General features: G+C 44.0%; 1 protein-coding gene across 1 annotated transcript in view; it reads left to right on the forward strand.

The window, feature by feature from the left end:
- Pdilt (protein disulfide isomerase like, testis expressed) overlaps positions 1 to 10563 on the forward strand; it is a 29880-nt gene extending 19317 nt beyond the window's left edge. Inside the window, exons 7-12 of the mRNA XM_041666443.1 lie at positions 27 to 152; positions 2996 to 3193; positions 5508 to 5628; positions 7694 to 7872; positions 9295 to 9384; positions 10291 to 10563. Coding sequence (XP_041522377.1) covers positions 27 to 152; positions 2996 to 3193; positions 5508 to 5628; positions 7694 to 7872; positions 9295 to 9384; positions 10291 to 10563 — 987 coding nt within the window. The remainder of the gene's footprint in view (positions 1 to 26; positions 153 to 2995; positions 3194 to 5507; positions 5629 to 7693; positions 7873 to 9294; positions 9385 to 10290) is intronic.
- Positions 10564 to 17246: the final 6683 nt, after the last annotated feature.

Below are 17246 nucleotides of genomic sequence, written 5' to 3' on the forward strand. Positions count from 1 at the left end.
GTGACATGCTTTCCTTGCCATTTCAGAATAAGGATCTGATTTATGAACTCAGCATCTCGAATCACATGTTGCTCTTTATCTCCAAAAACTCAGAGCCATACAGCATCATAATTCGGCATTACAGACTGGTTGCGAAGGAATTCCAGAACAAGGTTTGTAGGCCAACCCGTTGTTGTTGGGGGCTCTTTGATGGGCACACAAGAGCAGCAGACTCTGGGGGTGGTTGTCTTTTCTCATCACTATAAATTAATTCAGGAATGATTTGCATTTATTTCACATATGTCTATTTCATGAGTTACACGCCAAGGATATATAACGTTTGCTATTTTATTTTACACGAGTCTGTTCCATTCTTCCTCTGCAGGGAGCAAAGCCTATATGGTCTTTTACTCTTCTTAATATGTTAAAGGTGTTCCTTTAAAGTCTATGTTCTACATAGACTCTGACTTTAATCTAGAAAGTTCACACACAAAAGCAATGGTTAAAATACACTTCCTGGTGCTTGTAATTGGGATCATCAGCACCATGGGTAAATTTGCTTCCTACGTCCCACGTCTATGTGTAATGCACTTACTAGCATCTGGACTCTGAAAGACATTTTCTTCATTAGAAGTTATTCTGAAATTAAATTAAATGGTAGTGTTGACGTGTAAACATGGAGTAAGGACTGAAGCATAAACACATTAGTACCAAGACACTAGTTTTCAGAAAGAGTCTTCCAATCGCAGATACCTCTTGCAAATATTAATCTATCTTGCTGTTTTTCAGTGTTACACTTTCAGATATTTAACGTGACTGTGACCTGATGGCTCACAAGCAACAATTGTCATGACTTAACCATATTTAATTAAAAAATATTGTTAGTGTATGTATGTACATGTGCTTATGCATTCCACAACATGTGTGTGGAGGCCAGGGGACAGCTGTCGGGAGTCTGTTCTCTCTTTCTACCATGTGGGTCCTAGAAACTGAACTCCAATATCAGGTTTGGCAGCTGGCATCTTTGTCTGCTGAGCTACCTTGTTGGCTCACAACTATATTTTCTCATTTTTCAATAACCTTTAATGCATCTGGAATTTACTTTGGGACAGATCAGGAAATGAAGTTCAAAATTCCTGTTGCCACAGTCAGAGAGCATCCCAGATGTCATTACTGAGCTACAAATAAAAAATTTGGCTGATACTATCCTGCTGAACCTTATCCTATAGGGTATAGAAATAACTGGTACGTGTTGGATATGTTCAAGATGGCTTAACCATCTTTTCTATGTTTTGTAGTTTCTCTAGCATCCAGAAGGCTGGCACATTTTCTTTTGTGGGCAAACCTTTGGCTGGATGAACGACCTGAAAGTATGTGACCACAGGTGCCTGCAGAAGCCTCGAACTCATCTCCTTGTGCCCACTCTTGCTCCTTTTCTGCAGCTAGATCTACTATTTGAAAATTTCCACCATGACGCTCTCTGGCTTGGCACCACTTTATTCTGACCAAACTAGACCCAAGCTTCTTACTGGACTTCTGATATCACATGTCATTTTTATAGTGTCTGATTTCATCTCCCATGATGCTCTCTATCATGCTGCTGATGTCTTTCCTTTCCAGAACCTTCTATTCTCCATGCTCCTTTTCCTACTGGAGCTTTTCTTTGCATTGCCTTTCTACTTGCTGGATTACTGTTTCCTGTTCTGTGTGCTAAACCAGCTTCTTCTCCGGGCCCCCTAACATACTAAGCCCATGTCTCACCTCATCTGCACGGTTGCCCAGATCCTTATTTGTTGTCATCTAATATACTTCCTATCCAATTCCTCCACTAGAATGTGAGTTCCACAGGGCAGATATTCTGTCTTCCTTGTACAGTACCATGTCCCCAGTGTCCAGTTAAACGTGACTATTTGTTGTGTGAACATGTGGATAATGGGGCATGGGTTTCCCTCGTAGAGCAAATTTGAACTCACATGTGGAAAGCATTCTTGCACTGCCACTCCTCAAACCAGGCCTTTGCGCACATTCTTCCTTTTATTGATTTTATTGAGCTATACATTTTTCTCTGCTCCCCTTCCTTCTTCTCCCCTCCCCTTCAACCCTCTCCCAAGGTCCCCATGCTCCCAGTTTACTCAGGAGATCTTGGTTTTTTTCTACTTCCCATGTAGATCCATGTATGTCTCTCTTTGTTATCTAGGTTCTCTAGGTTTGTGAATTGTTGGCTGGTTTTCTTTGTTTTATGTCTAAAAGCCACTTATGAGTGGGTACATGTGATAAGTGTCTTTCTGTGTCTGGGTTACCTGGCTCAATATGATGTTTTCTAGATCCATCCATTTGGCTGCAAATTTCAAGATGTTGTTATTTTTTCTGCTGTGTAGTACTCCATTGTATAAAAGCACCAGGCTAAGGATGTTGAGCATTTTCTTAAATGTCTTTTAGTTATTTCTTTGTTGAGAGTTCTCTGTTTAGGTCTGTACCTCATTTTTAAAATTGGATCATTTGTTCTTTTGGGACCAGTTTCTTGAGTTCTTTGTATATTTTGGAGATTAGCCCTCTGTCTGATGTGCGGTTGGTGAAGATATTTTCCCATTCTGTAGGCTGACATTTTGTCTTGTTAACTGTGTCCTTTGCTTTACAAACTGAGATACAGAAGCATCTCAGTTTCAGGAGGTCCCACTTATTAATTGTTTCTCCCAGTGTCTTTTTGCCTACATTCTTAAAGCAGTCCTCTAAAGCAAGTATGATCATAATCACCTTTTGACAGACAAGGAAACCAAAGCATGGGACAAGGATGAAACTCAGGACTTGCTCAGTTCTGAAGTTGGGTGGATTATGCACAGCACAGAAACCAGCCTGGGGGAGGGGTTGCATGTCTGCTCCTGAGTGTGGGAGTGAGTCTCCCTGGAGGCACTCCCTAGGCCTTGCTATTTGAGTTTCATCAGCTCCTTGCTTCTCAGTGGCTCCTTTCCCTTGATGAGGGGTCTAGAGCTGCAAGAGGTTTTGCTTGATTTGGCAGATTCTTTTTATCCTTGTGAATGCGGATGAACCCAAAAACAAACGTGTCTTCGAGTACTTCCGGATTGCAACAGTCAATGTCCCATCTGTTCAAATTCTGAACATAAGCTCTGATACCAGATACAAAATGCCCACAGACGACATAACCTTTGAAAGCCTCAAGAAATTCTGCCAGAGCTTCCTCAGCAAAACTGCCAAGGTAAGTTTGCTTTCAGGTAAGTCGTGTTTAGAACCTCAGGACCTCTTTAGAATTTTGCTTGTTTCATCTCATTCTGAAGAGACAGAACAAAGACCATCCTAAGGCTCAGTGTGGCCCAGTCTCTCCATTTTTCACCTTCAATCAGTGAAGCTTGTGGCTTTTTCTGAGACTGGAAACTCATTACCAGTTCTTTAGTCATAAAGAAAATAGAAGTTCAGGATAGAAGAAGAATAGAAGTTGAGATGTTCTAGAAACTGACTTGTCTTCTGAAGGAGGCTTTAGTCTTTCCTACAGCCTCTCAGAAAGCCCACTTGACCTTAGGGTTAGAGGGGAAGGAGATGAAAAATAGCAGCCAGGATTTAGCCACAAGAGCTTCAGAGACCTTTAGGTTGTGTTGGGTGGAAAGATACCGTCCATGCTGCTGAAAGGGTCGGTTCAGGAAGTTACCTGCAAGCCCTCCTGATGCATAACAGTGTTTATTGTAGAAACCGAAATATCTTTGAGAGTAAGTGGAGAATCCTTCAGACGTGTTTCGGATAATGACAGGAGTGCACAGAGTCCTCTGGTAGCTCTGCATCTACGGAGACCTTAGCTCTGGCTGCTTCCCTTCCCTTCCATCTATTTCCATAGGGACCCCTCCTCCTCTACTGCCTTCTCAGTGGGAAGGAAGGTCTTCTCTGACTCACATGATTGTGAGGTCAAAGGGAAAAGCTGGTGTCCTTCCTGGTACTTCCAAACCATTTCTCCTTCTAGCTTCTAAAACCTAACATTTTTTTGTCTTTCATGCTTTTGGCATCACACCTCTTCCTTTTATCCCTTGCTGTCATCCTCTGACTATCTCCCTTGCTCCCTCTGAGGATGTGAGCTCCTCAGTGCAGGGTACCTCCATGCTGCTTTGCCATCATTCCTAGGCATTAACGTCCAGCATGCTTAGCTCTGTTCTCCATGGATTGGTATGCACCCACCATCCCAGCCCTCTGCTCAAGTGCTCCTTATCTACAGCTGCAAGTTCCTCCAAAGGTCTCATTTCAACCTTCTCTTCTTAGTTCACTTCACACTGCTAAAGAGCCTCACTCTCCAAAGGGAACACTCCTCCATTGTTGGTGGGAGTGCATACTGGTACAGCCACTTTGGAAATCAGTATGGCAATTTCTGAAAAAAATCAGGAAAAACTCTCCTCAAGACCCAGCAATATCACTTTTGGGTATATACCTAAAGGATGCCCAATCATATCACAAGGACATGTGCTCAGCTATGTTTATAGCAACATTATTTGTCATAGCCAAAACCTGGAAACAACGTAAATGTTCCTTGACCAAAGAATGGATAAGGAAAATGTGGTACATTTACACAATGGAGTACTATACTATGGGGGGAAAAAAAACAATGACTTCTTGAAATTTTTGGACAAATGAATGGATCTAGAAAACATTATATTGAGTGAAGTAACCCAGACCCAGAAAGACAAATATATACTCACTCAAAAGTGTTTTTAGACATAAAGCAAAGAACACCAGCCTACAATTCACAATCCCAGAGAACCTAGACAACAAAGAGGACCCTAAGGAAGACATACATGGATCTAAATAGGAAGCAGAAAAAGACAAGATCTCCTGAGTAAATTGAGAGTGTGGGGATCATGGGAGAGGGTAGAAGGGGAGCAGGAAGGAAGGAAAGGAGTGAAGAAAAATATATAGCTCAATAAAAAACAATAAAAAAGGGGAAGAAAAAAATTAAAATAAAGAAAACTGCAAAACATTTTATTTTACCGTTTGCCACTAACTACATGTTGAAATAATGATGTTTATACGTGGTTAAATAAACTAATCTTTAAGTTATATAAAATAAAAAATAAATAAAGAGCCTCACCTGCCCCGTAGCCTTCAATCTTTGGAGGCTGGTTCAGTCTCTCTGGTGCCTTCTCCATGAACTTGGGTTCTAGGGCATGTCACCCTGGTCATTTCCTCGTTCTCTCTAAGTTCTGCTTCTTTTACACCCTGAAGGTATAGAAGGTATCTATACCCCCAGGCCAAAACCCGGGTCCTATTGCACCCGTTTAAGTTCTCTACTACTTCTATAGTATGTCAGAGAAGAGGACCTCCCCGACCCCCAGCTATCTGACCCCTGTCTGCTCTAGACAATGCAGAGTTGACACTGAATTTGTGACTATCTCTGCATTTCAAACCTTTCAAGACAAAACCTTTCTTTCCCTTTAGTTGTTTGTAAGTGGCGGGGGTGGGGGTGGGGGACGGACCCCATTTGCTTGTTCTTTTCTGGAGTGGAGAGTGTGAGACCTCTTGAATTTGCTTCCTAGAAACACAAATCCAGTGAAGATATTCCAAAATATTGGGACCAGGGGCCAGTGAAGAGGCTTGTGGGGAAGAACTTCAATGTGGTTGTCTTGGATAAGGAGAAGGACGTGTTTGTGATGTTCTGTAAGTATCTCCATGGAGACAATGAGAGGCTAAGGGCCCCACTATTACTTTTCCAGTAATTGCTTCTGAATTCTTGGGTGGTGCAGTCTCCAAACCGATAAACTCTTAAACCGTGCTGAGAATTTTCTCCCTTCTCTTAAAAAGATTAGATCAAGACACAGGCAACTTGGTGCCCCGAATTAATTCTCAGTATGTATGAATGCTTTTCACATAATCCATTCCTATGACAGTTTGTAACAGTAACACTGTCAGCTAACATGGTTTTGTTGGATGCACTAATATGTTAGGACTCAGGCTTGAGTCATTGTATACCTATAGCATTAAATTCCCCACCATATTCTCCTGAAAGCAGCTCCTATTAGGCCTCCCATGTACGGATAACTCAACAGAATCTCAGGGAAGAAACATTCCCAGTATCACCCACTAAGTTCTAGAAATGACATTTGAGCATTTTCATTTCGGCTCCAGCACCTCCATTCCTGCTATCACCCAGAATCCCCTGCTTTGGGTCTTATATGACTCATCCGATGGCCCCTGTGAGGTATGGGCAGGAATGTTTCATCTCAAGGACTTTGAATAGTGCATGGCATGTTGCAGGCACGTCACAAACGGTGACTGCTGGTTCTGCCCTTATAATTATCCCCATTGCTTGTCCAAGGACTATGGCCCTTTCCAGTCATCCCTAGTGTATATGCCAGCCCCCCAAGCTAGAGCCTTCTCTCTATGAGACAGAGGAGAAGGTGACTCCAAAGCTACTTCAGGCAGGCAAAGGCACTTTTAGTGAGCTTGGACACTGAGCTGGGCTTAAGTGTGTCACATGGACTGTGACAGCAAGTCTGTAAGGAAGGCACAGTCGCTTCCTTCATGACACAGGTCAAGGTCACATGGTAAGTACTAAGACTCCAAGTCTCTGTGCTGATTCCATCCTGCCTCCTATCTCAGCCTCTGTGAAGCAGACACTTGTGGGCTGATGGTGCTTCTGAGAGCTGCCCAGCTGAGTCACAGCAATCTGCTCCCTTTCATCACGGGGCTGGGGCAGCCTTTCTGTACTTACCCGACACACAGAGTTCTGAGAACACTCATTTGCTTCTGATAAAAGGCAAGACTAGCCTCATTTTCTTGGAAGTAGGGCTGTGGGATTGTACCCTGAGGTTTCAGCCATTATCCCCCACGTTCCTACCCAGGGCCCATCAGGCTCCAGGGGGTCTCTTGGTGCTGTAGGCAGGAGATTTGATCACAGGGACACTTGGTTGGTAAATGGATAGATGGGCTTGCGAAAGTGTAATGTCAGGGCATCTGAGGCCATTCCTCCCACAGAGCAAAACTCTTGAGTTCTGAGCTTCAGACGAGGGCAAACCAGTAAGGTCTGACTTTCCCTTTTTGGGATCTGTGCTCTGGTCTCTTTCCAAAGGGCCAGCTGTCTAACCCCTTAAGGCTCAAGGAACTTTCCACAAGGAAGGCCAGTATACCTGCCAAGGGTAGTTGTCATAATTTTAGCGCATACCTGTTCAGTTTTTTTGGGCATGTTCTCTTCACAGGGACTGAAAGGCATATTATATTGTTATGTATTAATGTACATTATATAACATGCTATGCCATATTTGTAGTATATTCAAGCCCACGTGACCTGTTTCCTTTTTCCTATTTCCTTTGCTTAATTTTCTGGATGACCTTGGTCAAGTGCTTAACTTCTGTGCTATAAACACACACATTCTCTTTCAAACATAACAGCAGCATAAATATTTTCCCTGTTTTTCTCTTCAACTGGAGTGGAACACTATGTTAAAAAGGAAGGTTATTTTTGTTGTTGTTGTTTTTAAAGAACATATTAACACATGGAAAATGTTAGTGTCCAGAAGGAATAGGACTAGGCTAATTTTTATTCTGGTTTACTTAACAGTGATCACACACTGAGCTATACGAACATACGAATAATCTCTGGTGAGTGTGAAAGAGTGTGTGGCTCGCTGAGTAGATGCGTGGTGAGAAGAACACCGTAGTGATGTGTGGCATCAGCTTTCGGAGCCCTGGACAAAGGGAGCTGAGCAAGACCCTTCTTTTCCAGATGCGCCCTGGTCTGAGAAGTGCAAGGCACTGTTACCGCTGCTAGAAGAGTTGGGTATAAAATATCAGAACCACTCCACTGTCGTCATTGCCAAGATTGACATAACAGCAAATGACATTGAGCTGGCGGATCCAGATCAGTATCCATTCTTCAGGCTTTTCCCCACCGACTCACAAGAGGTGGGGGGCTCTTGGGAACACATAATTGAAAATGTTGTCACCACCAGGAACTCAGTTTCTCTCCAGCTCGGCCTTCTACTGAATATTCTCAGCTTCAGGCCCTAGTATGCTCCCATGTTCAAGTTTAGAGTATTTCCCAGCTTCTTCTTCTCAAGTTCTAAGACATTATAGTTGCACACAACTTGAGTCCATTGCTCATTGTTGACTGATCACTGTGTCAAATGGATATGGATGTTTTCATTGGACAGTGATAAGTTTCCTCTAGTATTGAGGCTGAGCTCTCCACAAGCTACAGAGAATAAAGTAGAACGTCTCAATAGGAATATTGGGGTGGAATGCTACCAGATTAAAACATGTGTTCCAGACACCAACAATCCTCTTTGCACCTGGGAATTCTGATTCTTGGGCAACCATCATCAGGACTGGTGGAACATACTCTCTATTGATGGGGAAGGGTATCAATCAAAGGGGCATGAGCCAAAGTCCTTTCTCTGGACAAGAGTGGATGAGGGGGAGGCAAAGTCATGGCGACATGGGTCTACCTATGTATGCAATGGGGAAGCAGAGTCTGGAGGGAAGATATGGCTAAAGTCTTCATACAGACTTAGAACCCTGGAGAATGGTGAAGACTTAAATGAGCTCTATAAGTAGGATGTGTAACATGAGCAATGAGGTGGGCAGAATGACCAGAGCACTATGCAATGCCATCCCAGTGCAGACGTTACATGTAGAGAAACTGTAGAAATTGAGTTTAGATTGATAGGATGAGGCTGTCACCAACCTTAAGTTATACAGTAAAAAGCTTAAACAATCAGTGGTAGGCAGTCTTTTTTAATCCTCTTAAATTAAGAATTCCTTATCCACAAAGGAAAGGAAACTATTATGAATCAATGCTGACCATGCAGTAGGTGCTGTATAAGATAACAGCTACTCTTCTTGTTATTGTTATAAGGCTACTAATACCAGTTACTCGTAAGAGCAAATGCACGTGGTACTTAGCATAAACCAAACACTGCTTTAAGTACATGTTCTGTATTAGCTCATTTAATCCAACAACCCTGTGGGGAAGCTCCTGAAATGAACACCATGTGAGGAAACTGAGTCATAAGTTCAGTAATCAGACCATACTGGTAAGAAAACAGCCAAGGGATAGACATAGAAAGTGTGGCTTCATAGCTCATATATGGTCCATTCCTCACATCCCTCTAACAAAAGAGATTTTATCCTTATCTTAGAGCCATGATAAAGGAGGCTCACAGAGGCTAAGGCATTTTTTTTGGGGGGGGGGTAGGTCCAGATTATTAGGAATTTGTTCCCGAGTTTGTTTGTTTGTTTGTTTGTTTCTTTTCTTTCTTTGTAACACTTTACGAGCAATTTACAGGAAGAGGCTCCCATCTTAATCCTGCTTTCTTGTCTACCTAGGCTGTCCCGTATAAAGGAGAACACAGTATGAAGGGCTTCTGTGACTTCCTGGAACACCATGTCAAGATTAGGATTGAGGAAGAGGATGAGGTAAGGGGCAGGACTTCAGGCTGGGTCTTCCCTCCCACACACAATTACCAGGAAGCCAAGGCCCACATAAAACTTAAGCCTCGATTCTATCAGCTTTTTCATTCTCTCTGGAGATGGGTTTAAGGCTACATGGACAACCATTTTAGTGAGCTCACTGCTATCTTAAGGGAACTTGTCACAAGGAAGTAGAAACGGCAGTCATTAAAAAACAGACTCCAAAGTAACATCCAGCCTTCCAAACAGCCTGCTTGTCACTTCCTGAGATGATGGGAGTCTGCTCTCCGGTATTGCTGTCCTAATGGATGTGACCACAGTTTCCCCTCTCTCCTAACCATGCCACAATGTGCTAGAAGGTGCCATCTGAACCAGTTAGGCTGCTTTTTTGTTGCTAATATCAGACACTCCTCACCTGCTTCAGCAGCAAGGGGTGTTTATTCCATTTACCTGGTAGAACATTTGGCACAGACAGACTCAGAAGCTCATCTCTGCGTTCTGTCTTCCCACATGTTTTCTTCCGTCTTGGCAGCTTGCTCAAGCAGTCACTTTCCCATCGATAGTAACTATTACCCCATGGCTCCAGACTTACCTCCTCCCGGTTTAGAAAGATAAGATCCATTTTTCAGTAGTTGCAACATGTATGCTAGACATAGATCCCATTAAGTAAGCCAAAGTCACCTGTTTTATCCTGGAGTTAGGGGCTGGACATCTGCACCTGTCATAGAAGAGGTGTGCCCCCTGACAAAGGGGTCACAACCATGGTTGGGCACTCTGTCCTCTTCACTGTGTCTCTGAGGACGCTTAAGCTAAATAGGGCTCTTCCTGGGCTCATGCAGAACAGCCTGACCAGTTGTCACCACAATGATCACACATATTTCTTTATTCTCCATCCCCTTCTCTCTCTAACAGCTATTATCTATTGAACAAAATGAAGCCGTAGAGGAGGAAGTGATAGCTGAGCCAGAGACCCAGCTCACAGAAAAGTTGCCCGAGCAGCAGTTGCTCAAGCTGGAGGAAGCAACCAGAGACAGGCAAGAGAAAGAGTCGTCCGTGCTGGGGAGCATAAGCAAGGCGGCAGAGCCAGCCGGAAGGAAGGAAACAGCCGAGAAGGCTGAGAAGGCGGCTCAGCCGGAGCAATTGTCTCAACTGGTGAGGAAACGCGAAGTCAAAGAAGAACTTTAGCTTCTCAGAAGCCAGGAAGGAAGGAGCCTAATTCTAGGTCCTGACGTCAGTTTCGGAATGAATCTACTCTGACAATGCCATATATCACATGGTAGGGGTGGGTGGGTGGGGCTAGGCAATAAAGGCCACCAGTGTCTCTGATCTTTGTTCATTTCCTCTTTTTCCTGATTCGTGCTAACTGAAAGAGTCACTTGGCCTGGAATTCAGGCAGGGCTGCAAGGGGAACCATGATGCCAATACTGAGTAAGGGCTAGCAACCCCCCACCCTTCAACCCCATCACTGGAGGCCATTTTACTGTCCCCACTTGCAGAGGAGGAAACAGAGGCACAAAGAGATGGGTTATCAGTTAGAAGGACACAGTTTGAGGACTGTTGAGAGTTGTATCTCTTACAGAGCTTATCTGGTTCATCACTATTCATGCCCACCCCCACTTGGGCCCTCAGGAGTTTGGCTAAGTCTTGCAAAAGAAGTGCATTGATAGGCTTAGGTTGCAATTTGGTACCATAGAGATCCAATTCTAAGCTTGTCTCTAAATGTCTACATGCCAGTAAGTGTCCCACTCATGACAGAATGCTCCCCTGTGGTCCTATCTCTTACTACTATAAACTTGGTGAGCCTCTTGATTTTACTTATTTCCCCTCCATGTGACTCCGCATACTTCCTATGTGATTCCAGCGGCTTCCTTTTATGTGACTCGCCCGGTTCTTCCCGCGTGACTCTGCCCACTTCCCTGCATTGCTGAGGGTAGCCCACCATTGTTTGAGAGCAGAAGACTGAGAATTGGTCTCTCCATCAGGTCGACATGTCCTCTCTCTACTTCCCCCTCACACCTCATAGTCCTACAAACGCAGAGATATGTTCGAACACCATATCTCTCGGCGTAGACTGTCTCCGTCCCATCTCCGTCCTTAACTGGCATTTAGACTATTTCCAATCTCCTTTTTATTCCTGCAGAGTCTGGGGGAGGTCTAGCCCTGCAGATCGCTGTTTCTCCCCAGTTCTTCCAGTCTCTGTGCATCATCCACCCTTCTTGCATATTCTTTGAACATAACAAATTCTCTCCATGGGTTTGTTCCCTCTATCCAAGTGCTTGCCCTCAGAATACTGACCCCTGCTCCTGCCCCATCTCCACACAGCTGCATGCTCATCATTTAGATCTTAACTCAAATGTTGCCATGTCCAGGACTCTAACATTTGAAAGCACTTTGCTGTAGATTTTATTTTATTATTGTATGTACATTTGTGTAATGCATGTGTGGTGCATGTGATACTGTGTCACTGTGGTGATTGTGGTGGACATAGGAGGACAACTCTGTGGAAACCATTCTGTCATATTCATGTGGGCTTCGGGATGCAGACTCACGTCACTGGGCTTGCAAATAAACCTTTGCCTCCTGAGCACCTTGGTGGCCCCTTAACGTCCCTTTTCTTTTCTTTCTTTTTTAATTGTTTATCTTGAGCTATATATTTGAAAGCACTTTGCTATTTCATCAAGTGATTGCGCAATGTACCCCGGCTCCCACCCCCTCCACAACCAGTTTCACGAATGCAGAGATACTGCTTTCTTAGTGCCAGCAATGTGTTCTGCATTAGGCGCATAGCAGATGCTTAGTGAATGTCCTTGGAGCAAATGGAATCATCAGGTAGCCCCCTCTCTCTGAGAGATACCTCATTTTGTAGTTATCCCCAAGGGAAGAGGTAAGGACACTGTCCTCAGGTCCAGGCTTGTCTCTTTGCATTAACTGTTCTAACAAAGACTTAATGACTTCAAACAACATGGACTTATTCTCAAATGGTTCAAGACTCCAGAAATCAGATATCGATTTCTTGGGTCACACCTGTAATTTCAGTGTTTAGGAGGCAGATGCAGGGGGATTATGATTTATGATTTAGAGCTGGCTAGGAAGATACTGTCTCAATTTTTTTTTAACGTGGGGTTAAATGTTAAACTCCATCAGGGTTGGTGCCTTCCGGAAGAAGCCTTTGTCTTGCAGCCTCCTGGGGACTGCCTGTACTCCCTGACTTGTGCCTTGCCTTGGAATTATGCTGAGCTTATGTTTCATCCTCACGTCTCATTTTCTCGGCATCCGTCTTCTGTGCACTGTTGTGATGGCGCCCAACCTTTAGGACCCCCTCTCCATCTCCCTCTCCTTAAGGTCATCATAGCCACACAGTAATTTTCCTTCCGCAAAGCAGTATTCGTGGATTCCAGCACGAGGACGGGGGTGTACTTGTGGGTCATTATTTAGTCCTTCATATTCATGCTATTTATAGGATTAATTTCACTGGGGGCTAGTGGGATTTCTGAGCAGAAGTGAGGGGTATTATTGTAGGGACTGTGTGCTCTAAAAAGCCCCTGGGCCTTCATACTTTCCACTCACCACACAAGGCAAAGTCTATTTGTGTTTCTGGACCCTTAGAAGCAGTTCCCATCCCCCGACATCTGACTTATTCACATCCCAGTGAAGCAGAGAACAGCCTGGGGCCCTGGAACTCAGTAGAGCCAGATGCCCCTACAGGGACATGTTTTAGTATTCAAGACACGATGCAAGACTCACCTGCCTCCACCTCACAGCCATGTGGCTGCCTGTCAAAAGAGGGTTCCATGGGGGCTTGCTGAGACTAAATCACATGGCTCAGAGCCCATGGCATCCAGTGAGATGGAGAACAAGGCTGTTGCATATTCCACAGGTGCACCTGGAGTCTCAAAGGTGGGGAGAGAAGAAACAGCAGAGAGATGGGGCACAGATACCCCTCTGTTGAAAATGGCTTCTCTCGGCTCATTTCCTGTACCTATCAAATGTGTCTGCCTGTCATCCGAACCCCTTTTGTCCTGTCTGCTTAATTTTTCAAAACCCACCATCAATTCCAGCCTACCAAAAAAACTGGAACCTCTTATCACTCTATGATCCTTCCACGGATAACCAGAGAATACTCTTTACCCCTCAGGAAATAAAGTTGACTGAAGTGGTAAATCTGAATTGAATTTGGGTGTTAGTTTGCAGTTAGTATCAGCTAGCTCTGTAACCTTGGGAAGTGACTCCATTTCTCTGAACTTCTGTCTTCTCTCCTATTTCATTGAGACAACATAAAAGCAAAGTCTGGATATCTCTTGTCACCAAATGCAGTTTCCAATGACAGAAATGAGTTACGCCTAATCCAGTTGTTGGCCCAAAGGGTCCCATGGGCACCTACAAACATTTCAGGCTCCACAAGCTGATCGTAAGGCCCTGTTGCTGAAGACAACACTGGTACAACTCACTGAACATGGAGACGTTGAGCTGGTGCATACAAAGAGCCTTCTCCTCTATAGACTAGTGTTCATGGTCCTAGAAAGTCCTCTGTGTGCCACTGGAGGAGAAAGGTAAATACCAAACCAGCTACAAACCCTTGAACCTACAAGAGTAACTGGCCTGCAAGATACGTGAGTGCAACAGTGGTACAGAGCTTATGGGAGCAACCAACCAATATCTCATTTGAGTTAAGGCATGAGATGGGACCCATACTCAGCGGTGCTTGGGTGAGCAAGAACCTGAGACCTAATAGGTGAAGGACTAGGGGAAACCCAAACACTGTCCTACTAAAAGGACTTAGCAATAAAATGACTCCTAATGACATTCTGCTGTACCTAGTTCAGTGCCTGGCTCAGAAAAGCCTCCTCCTGCCACAGATGGGAACAAATATAGAGATCCACAGTCAGAAAATAGGCAGAAAGTGAGAGACCTTGGGACACACAATCCTAAAAGGGATTTCGCCAATAAATCCCTCCCCTTCAGGCTCAGGAAACCCTGAAGAAGAGGAGGTAGAAAGTGTATAAGATCCAGAAGGGATGGAGGACACCCAAGAATCAAGGCCTTTTGGACGACACAGGGAGGGAGCACATATGAACTCCCGAGACTGTGGCAGTATGCACAGGGTCTGCGTGGGTCTGCACCAGATGGTGTTCTGGAATTTCAAGTAGAAGTAGACACCTGCCTACTCTAATTGATGACCACTTGCAAATGAAAATAAGTTTCCTCCGAGAGAGTCTCACTTTGGAAACAAACCACTCAAGGGTAGGTCCCATGCCCACCTCTAGATGGCCAACACAAAATGAACAATACCTTTTGAGGTTTTTTGTTTTATAATGCTACATTGGGGAGCTTTTTTTCCCCTTTCTACCTTACAGGTCCTTTGCATATTTATTATGGTTTCAAGTTTGGGGTTTCATGGGATTCCTGAGTATGCGAATGTGTGTGTCGTTGCACCCACATATACTTCTTGTTGCTTTTCCTTTGGCTTTTTTTTATTTATTTGGTTGTTTCATTGTTTTCTGATTTGTCTATTTATTTATTTATTTTATTATCATTCCTTAGATTCCTGTTTGTTTATGAATGAGAGACGGAAATAGGGTGTTCCCAGATGGGATGATAAGTAGGAGGAATTGGGAAGAGTAGGGGGGAGGGGAGGATACCATAATCAAAGTATATTGTGAATAAAAACATCTATTTTTAATAAAAAAATTGTCTGCCCCAAGAGAAGACCTTGGTAAACAACAGTTGTCATGCCTTGTCTGTGTTGGGGAGTTAAAAGAGAAGAGATTTCAAGGGAACCAAGTCTCCTTCAAAAACAAGTATATACTGAGTGAGGAGTGAGAGTGCATCCGGCAGCATGGTTGTCTTCGGTGGTGTGGAGTAATTTCAGTGGAGTTGGCCCTTCAGAAAGCACACTAGTGTGAACTGGAGAGAGTATACACATCCTCTGAGAAATTTTGTCTCGAAAAATAGGGCATGGCGAGTGTTGGATCAAAGAAGTGTCTCTGAAGGTTGTTAGTCTACATGGGAGGAGAGGATAAATGAAGGAGACAAGGGAAGATATTGGAGTACCAGAGGAGAGAGGGATCGTCCCAAGAAGTGAATGGTGTGGTCTTCATCCCAAGGAGAAGAGATGCAGATAGCCCGAGAAGATGAGGGACCAACAGCATCCATGAAGGATGCCAGGAAGTCATCTAGTGTACATAACTGGCAAGAGATGACAAAGATTAAGGAAGGTAGGATGAGCAAGAAAATGACTGATGGAGACACACCAAAAATGGTCCAGCTATATTGGATAAAAGTAATGGTTCTTCTCTTAAAATGTGGGGTTTAGTATGACAGTAAGACAAGGCCATTGGCAAGGTGACACTGCCATCAACAAGTTGTTTGTTATGTTCATGGATCCTAAGGTAAGGGGGCGTGTACGCCAGGGAGGCCAGGGGAATGGAGGAGGAAGGTATGTGCAGAAGTACCAGAGGAGTCAGGAAGGAAGGGAGCAGAAGGGTCAGGAGTGCATAAGTCTTTGTTTTTTCTTTGTGTGTGAGTGTGCACGCATGCATGCGTGTGTGTGTGTGTGTGTGTGTGTGTGTGTGTGTGTGGTGTGCTAATGTGCATACATGTGCACGTGAGCATGTGAAGGCCAGAGGTCAATCTTGGGTGCCATTCTTCAGGCCCTATCTACCTTGTTTTTGAGACTGGGTCTCTCACTGGCCTAGAACTCATCAAACAAGCTATACTGGTCCACCGGCAAGTCTTAGGAATCTGCATGTCTCTGCCTCCCAGTGCTGGGATTAAAATAAGTGCACACCTTCATACCCAGCTTTTTATGGGAGTGTTTGGGGATTGAACACAGGTCCTTCTGTTTGTTTGGCAGACACTTTAGTGACTGAGTTATTTTCCTCGTACCCTACTGAGGTTTCTTCAGGTAGGAAAGGAGGGTGGGCTAAGCAAGTCTAAAAAAGGTTGGTTTCTTGAATTTCAGTGAGTTCTGGGAAACGGCAGCTGTATTTAGTTTTCTAATCCCAGCTGTCTTCCTGGGGTGAGCAGAGCAAGGAATAGTAGCCCTGCATGATAGCCCCACCAATGATGAGACAAGTGTGGCTCTGGAGTGGTTGGCGGACATAGGAAAGGCTCCTTGTAGCAAGATGTCTGCATCTCCAGGAACTAGCCAGCCCAGGAATATCTGCCCTCCCAGAACCAGCCAGACACCCAGACTAGAAAACATGAAATCTAGAAATGAGAAAACACGGTGCTAGCTAACACTTAAGAGTAGACACTAGCCCAGACTCTCCTTTTTCTTGCCTGAATCTTTGCCAGATTCTGCAAGCCACAGAAAATCTTTAAATCCAGGAGGGGCACCAGTGATACTAGAGTAGCCCTCACATGGGCCCTTGTAAGAAAGGCACAGGGTACCAATGACTAAAGTTACAAAGAGAAAAATATGTGGCAAATAAACAAATGAGGTAGAAATGTTATTTTTTTGTAAAAAAGAAAAAAAAAACAAACTACAAAAGTGAATAAGAAGATATTTCTCATTGGTTTTTGGCAAAGAAGATGGAAGGTTGGTTAAAGTGATGCTAAAGTTATACTCAGAACTAATTTGGACTAGAGGAAAGGTTATAATCATTATTACATTTTATTGCATTGCTTGCGGCAGGGTCTCATGCAGCCCAAGATGGCTTCAAACTCACTATGTAGCTGAAATGGCTTGAACTTATAATCCTCTTGTCCCTACTCTCAAGCAGTCTGACTACAGTATGGACCATCACACCTAGTTTATGCTGTGCTAAGGACTGAGTCCAAGGTTTCGTGCATGCTATACAAGTGTTCCCACAACCGAGCTGCATCCTTAGTCCCTGTAGATTCATTTTAAAAATATCACTGGGATG

This window comes from Microtus oregoni, unplaced genomic scaffold, assembly GCF_018167655.1.
Source record: "Microtus oregoni isolate MIOR12 unplaced genomic scaffold, Mior012 000016F_ref0000370, whole genome shotgun sequence".
Taxonomy (NCBI): Eukaryota; Metazoa; Chordata; class Mammalia; order Rodentia; family Cricetidae; genus Microtus; species Microtus oregoni.